Here is a 6,021-nt window from a genome sequence, read left to right as displayed (position 1 = left end):
GACTCCACCTGTCGCAACTATGATGGATACTGAGACTGGACCTGTTACAGAAATTAAAAACGATCATCGATTGCCACAACAGACAGCTCCAGTTCTGGAAGTCCCCTGACCTTCCCCCCCCCAGCAGTGTGCACTTGCATGCCCCGACCCCAGCCAACCCCCCCCTCCTCTCTCTCTCTCCCCCTCCCCTCCAACGTTCCCCGCCATCACTTCCTCTACAGTAAGGATTCCCCACCACCACGAAACCTGGTTGCCCCTGAACAGGTCCACGGATACGTCTGTCCTGTTCTCCCCCCACCTGCCAACCGGGGCCCTCTCGGCCTGCCTTTTGCCACCCACATTCTCCCCCCTCATGTCATGGCAGTCCAGATTGCTAACCTCCCTTCCTCCCTCCTAACACTACCCAAAGGGCTCATAATAGGAGAGATGGAAGAAGCTGAGCCTTGCCCCTCCCTCCCCAGCTCCCCCTCCCCCCTGTCCCCCATTCCCGACCATCTCTCACACCACCAATCCGACACCCTCCGCCACCTTCTCCTGGACTTCCAGGACCTGTTCATGGCGGGACCCACCGACATTGGACAAACCACCTACCTCGCCCATGAGATTCACAAAACAGGTCCGCCAATCCCTCAGCCATCCTAGCGAAAGAATCCCAAGCAACGGGAGGAAGAAGACCACCAGGTCCAGGAAATGATCGAGGCCGGAGTCATTTCTCCTTCCACCAGCCCCTGGTCCTCCCCCATCGTGCTCATGAAGAAGAGGGATGGCACCATGCGGTTCTGCATCAATTATCGCTGGCTCAACGATGCCACCATCAAGGACGTCACCCCACTCTCCAGGATAGACGACTCCCTTGACTCCTTATACGGTGCCTCCTGGTTCTCCACCCTTGATCTCCAATCGGGGTACTGGCAGGTACCAGTGCAGCCAGAAGACAGAGGCAAAACAGCTTTCTCTGCCAGCAACGGAAAGCACTAAGAGTTTAACGCCCTGCCCTTCGGCCTCTGTAACACTCCTGCCACCTTCTCGTGATTGATGGAGTCCGTCCTCAGTGGCCTCACCTGGGAGATCTGTTTGGCCTAATTAGATGACGTTATTGTGTTCAGCAGGACCTGGGCCGACCACCTCCAGCACCTCTGAAAAGACTTTTCCGCATCCGACAGGCCGGCCTGAAACTACAGCCCTCTAAGTGTGTCCTAGCCGCCAGAACTGTCTTCTTCCTGGGGCATGTCATCTCCCAGGATGGCATTTCCCCCAACCCAGACAAGCTCTGTGCCATCGCGGACATCCCCCCTCCACAAGACGCCCATGGAGTCCGAGCCTTCCTCGGCCTGACCTCCTACTACCGACGCTTTGTTAAGGGATTCACCCACATTGCCAAGCCACTCCATGAACTTACCCAGAAGGGAGAATCATTCCTCTGGACGGATGAGAGATGAGCCACATTCCAACAACTAAAGGACAAACTCGTCTCCACCACGATCGTGGCCTTCCCCGACTACTCCCTTCCATTCCGTCTCTACACCGACGTCTCCCTGATAGCAATAGGCACTGTGCTAGCCCAAGTCCAAGAGGGCTGCGAACACATCATCGCCTGTGCCAGCCGCACCCTCAATCAGGTGGAGAAGAACTACGCCACCACAAAGAGGGAATGCCTGGGCATTGTCTGGGCTTTGGACCACTTCCGGTCATACCTGTTGGAGACCCAAGTCACCATCACTACCGACCACTAATCCCTCCAATGGCTGTGGCAGTCCGACACCCACAACGCCCAGCTCATCAGGTAGCGTGAAACACTGGAGGAGTTTAACTACAAGATCTCCTACCGCCCCCGCAAACTTCACACAAACACGGATGTTCTCTCCCAGCTTCCCATCACTGCTGTACAGCCCGAGCCCGATCTCCTCTGACAGTGGCAGTTTAAGGAACAACCCCCTTGGATCCCCGAGCACCTCTTCCAAAAATTACATCACCAGGGTGACCACCTATTTACACCGTCAGGGCATATCTTCCTCGCCCTCGACACCTACACACCCACAACGGGATCCACCTGGGCACGAAGCTCCTGCAGGCTTTCAATGACGCAAATTGGACCCCCAACCCATCCACCCTAGCCAAAGATATTGTCCAATCCTGCCGGGCGTGTGCCCTAGGAAAAGACATCACCCGCACTGCCGGCCCGTCAGACCACATCACTGCCCACAAGCCCTGGCAGTTACTATCCATCAATATAGTGGGGCCCCTGCCACCAAAATCAGGCTATCAGTATGTCATCACTTTTGTCAATACATACGCAAAATTCCTCACTGCCTGCCCAGCAAAGGAACATAACGCCATTGCAGTTGCCGACGCAATGATCCGTCATCTTTTCCCATGTTTTGGCATCCCACAGGCTATCCACTCCGACAACGTTCCTGAGTTTACCAGTAAAATCTGGCAGGAGTTAGCTCAAATCTTCAGTTATCACATCTCCCACTCGTCCCCCTACTGACCACAGGGCAACTCCATTTGTGAACAAAGCTATCGCACCTTAATGAACCAGCTCTGCACCCAGATAGAAGAAACAAAGAACGACGACTGGCCCACACACGTCAAGATCGTGCAATGGGGCATAAACTCTAGCCCACGAGAAGACGGCATATCGCCCTACGAACGTGTGTTTGGGGAAGTGCCTCTCCTCCTACCAATGCGGCGACACCTACAACCCCCGCAACCTTCCCCACATCCGACCCCCTTCATCATCTCAGAAGGCAGCTTTCTCACCTGCATAGTAGCTTGGACCTCCAACCTGACACCGCCTCCAACCTGTACAAGCTGGGTGACACCGTCATGATAGCACAGCTCCCTACACCCCACAAGCTTGCACCTCGCTCCACAGGACCCTACACCATCACCAATGTCCCCAACCCCTACCAAGTGACGGTTGATTATCATAGCACTCCCCGCATACTCAAGAATCGCCATGTGCGCCAATTCCGTGCAACAGCTCCCCCAAACCCCATCCCACGCACCACGCCACCCTCCAAGCCCGCCCTGCCTCCCCCTACCTCCTACGACTGCTACATATCCCCCTCGCCTTCTTTCTCAGCCTCCTCCTCCCCATCCTCTACCACCTCTCCCCCTGTCACGCCGCATCACACCTCACCTGAAGACTCACTGACGCTGCAAATTCCCGACCTCTTCCCCACCGTCCTCCCTATTCCCCACACCCGCTACCACCTGTCCCACCCACGCGCCAACCTCTCCTCTGCCTACCCAGCTTTCACCCCACCCACCACCCAGCCCCGTCACTGCCCCTCCACCCTCACGCTCCCCACCTGCCTCCCCATCCCCGACGCCCATCACCACATGTCCCGTCCATGGACCAACCACTCCTCCACCTGCCCACAGTGCACCCCGCCCACTGCCCATCATCATTCCCAGCTCTGCCACCACACCACCACCCCCATGCAAACTGCCCACCTCTTCACCACCCTCAACTCCACACTGCCCACATGCACCCAACTTGCCACCCACACCCACCCTAAAAACCACCATCACACACTCCAGCTGCCTTTCCCGCCCACCTGCCTGATATGCCCCCACCCCTACACCACCCACCTCACCGCAACACCACACTCCCCCTCCTAACAGTCATGCTATACCAAGCTCAAATCCCAGCCACCACCACTCCCCAGAGACATCATGCTGCATTGCCCCGTCATAAAACCCCATGCTCCACGGCAATCTCCAGCAATCAGCACAACTCTCTATAGGAGACAAGACCTACCAACATGAGAATCCGACGAGCTACATGGGTGCCACCCTCTGGACACAACCATCACGTCCGTGGCCCCCTCCACCTCCTGCGACTCCTCTGCACCACCACCGACACGTCCACCTTTTTCGTCACCTGCGACACCCAGATGAACGAAAAACTCAGCCACCACAGCATGGAATGTCCTCCTTCAACATCTCCAACCCATACACCACACCAACAACACCAAAATCTATCACCTCCAGTCATGGGGACATGACTTTCTCCCTAACGACAGTGGTAAAATGCCGGGAATAGTGAATAAGGGCAACACAACACCTCCAGGAGGAGCCTATGGAGGGGAAGACAGAGTGCGACCCATCCCTGGGCGACAGGGACATAAGAACTCCCGAGCCGCGTGCCCCTATGACCCAGAACTCGCCGGCCGCCACCATAGCAGGAAAAGGAGACTACCTTGCGGGCGAGCTGACCCTTGACAGGATCGGGGTGGAGCTATTACTCTAGCTCCAGGCAGCACCTCAGCAACGGCCGGTAGCCATGCCCTTTTCAAGACGGCCTGCAGCTGCTCACCCCTTCTTCAGAAGATGGCCAATAGCCGCTCCCACCTTCATCAGGAGACAGCCGGTAGCTGCTTCGAAGATGCCCTCAAGACGGCCAGTAGCCGCTCACCCCTCTTTCAGGAGACGGCCGGTAGCTGCTCCCGCCTTTGTCAGGAGACGGCCGGTAGCCACCCTGAAGATGCCCTTGAGACGGCCAGTAGCCACTCACCCCTCCCTCAGGAGACGACCAGTAGCTGCTCCTGCCCTCATCAGGAGATGGCTGGTAGCCGCTCCGAAGGTGCCCCTGAGACAGCCGGTAGATGCTTACCTCTCCTTCAGGAGACGGCCGGTAGCCGCTCCCCCACAAGGGCCACGGCCAGTAGCTGGGCCCCAGCGACGGCCGGAAGCCATGCCCCTAGAAGGCCATGGACAGCAGCCGGGCCCTACGGCAGGAGATGGCCAGCAGTCGCTCCTCTGTCAGGTGCTGCCACACCCCCACGACGTGACATCCTCCAGGAGGAGGGTCCCAGTCCCGAGGACCTGTGGAGAGGCCCTGTGCTATGCCCAGGGTTGTACTCTGCCCAGCCGACTCCAAAGGGACCCTACCTGATGGACTCTGACGACGACCGACACCTAAGCTCATTCCTGACAGCGTCCCCGATGGCAGGAGGCTGCAGCCACCGGGCCCCCGAGGCTGCCCCCAGGACCCCCGGGTGAGGCCTCTCCCCACCCCGACACAGACGACCCTTGTCCTCCATCAGGCGCCTAAGAGAGCGCTTCAGGAGAGGGCTACACTGAAACTCCCAGCCCTGGCAGTGCAGGGCCCCGGACGAGAGAGGATGCCCCTACGAGTGATCCCGTGCCTATCCAAGAGGCCACAGTCAGGACTCAGCCCCCATCAGGAGTCGGGCTGTGAGTCCTCCCACTGCCCTCCACTAGCCACGTCGCCGCCCCACCGACAGTGAGTGATAGTGAAGAGTGCAATGACAGTGTGATAGTGTCTGGAATATAGGGCAGTGTATTATCCAAGAGAACATAAGCCCAAGGCCTAGTAATGTGTATTAATTGTGATTTGGGAAAACAGTAACATAGTGAGAGTAAGAAGAGAGATCTAATAAGAGTGCACTGATTTCAGTGAACATCACTCGGCCTTCATAGTGTAATTCCTCTGCACTGCAAGACCAGTGAAATAATTGCCCAGCCTAAATACAGTTTATAAATCCCTCCAAGTGACAGTGATCTATTCTCCTGTCCGAAATACTACAAACACTATTGGTTGTGCCATTCACCTGCTGTCCTGAATTATTGTCTAAATAGTATCCTGTGCGATACTACGATACTAGTACATGACTTACAATTACCCAGCTTCCTGTTGTTGTGACATCTACCTGTTCACAAATAGAATTAGTCAATACACGGGTAAAGTTGTTGCCTTGAGTCTTATGTCCTGCCTCTCTCTTATTTGTCTAAGCTCCGGTCTAGAAAGGGAACCCAGCTGCACACAGGCGATCAAGGGACGGGAAGCTGACCCATAAACACCTAGCGTAACACTTTTCTTCATTTTTATTACCTTTCTTTATACGATGAGCTGATATGTGATAATTTGCTTGTATGATGAAGAGAAAGTTGTGACTTTTTTTTTTTTCAATACTGTATATAATTGCATTTATCACTTATAAGATCACTATGATCCCTCACTGGTCGATGTACGATCACTATTTTTGC

The 6,021-nt window shown here is 55.7% G+C and overlaps 1 protein-coding gene across 1 annotated transcript; it reads left to right on the top strand.

Annotated features, from left to right (window-relative positions):
• The first annotated feature begins 690 nt into the window (after window positions 1-690).
• LOC145407503 (uncharacterized) lies at window positions 691-1,439 on the top strand. Its single transcript, XM_080278430.1, has 2 exons — window positions 691-822; window positions 1,110-1,439. Exons 1-2 carry the CDS (start codon window positions 691-693, stop codon window positions 1,437-1,439), a joined length of 462 nt encoding a protein of 153 aa, XP_080134556.1.
• The last annotated feature ends 4,582 nt before the right edge of the window (window positions 1,440-6,021 follow it).

The sequence above is a fragment of the Coenobita brevimanus genome, chromosome 73 (genome assembly GCF_032717465.1).
Source record: "Coenobita brevimanus isolate Jiangsu-jjx chromosome 73, ASM3271746v2, whole genome shotgun sequence".
Taxonomy (NCBI): Eukaryota; Metazoa; Arthropoda; class Malacostraca; order Decapoda; family Coenobitidae; genus Coenobita; species Coenobita brevimanus.
Note: the sequence above shows the minus strand (reverse complement) of the source record. Positions and strands in the feature narration are given on the sequence as shown.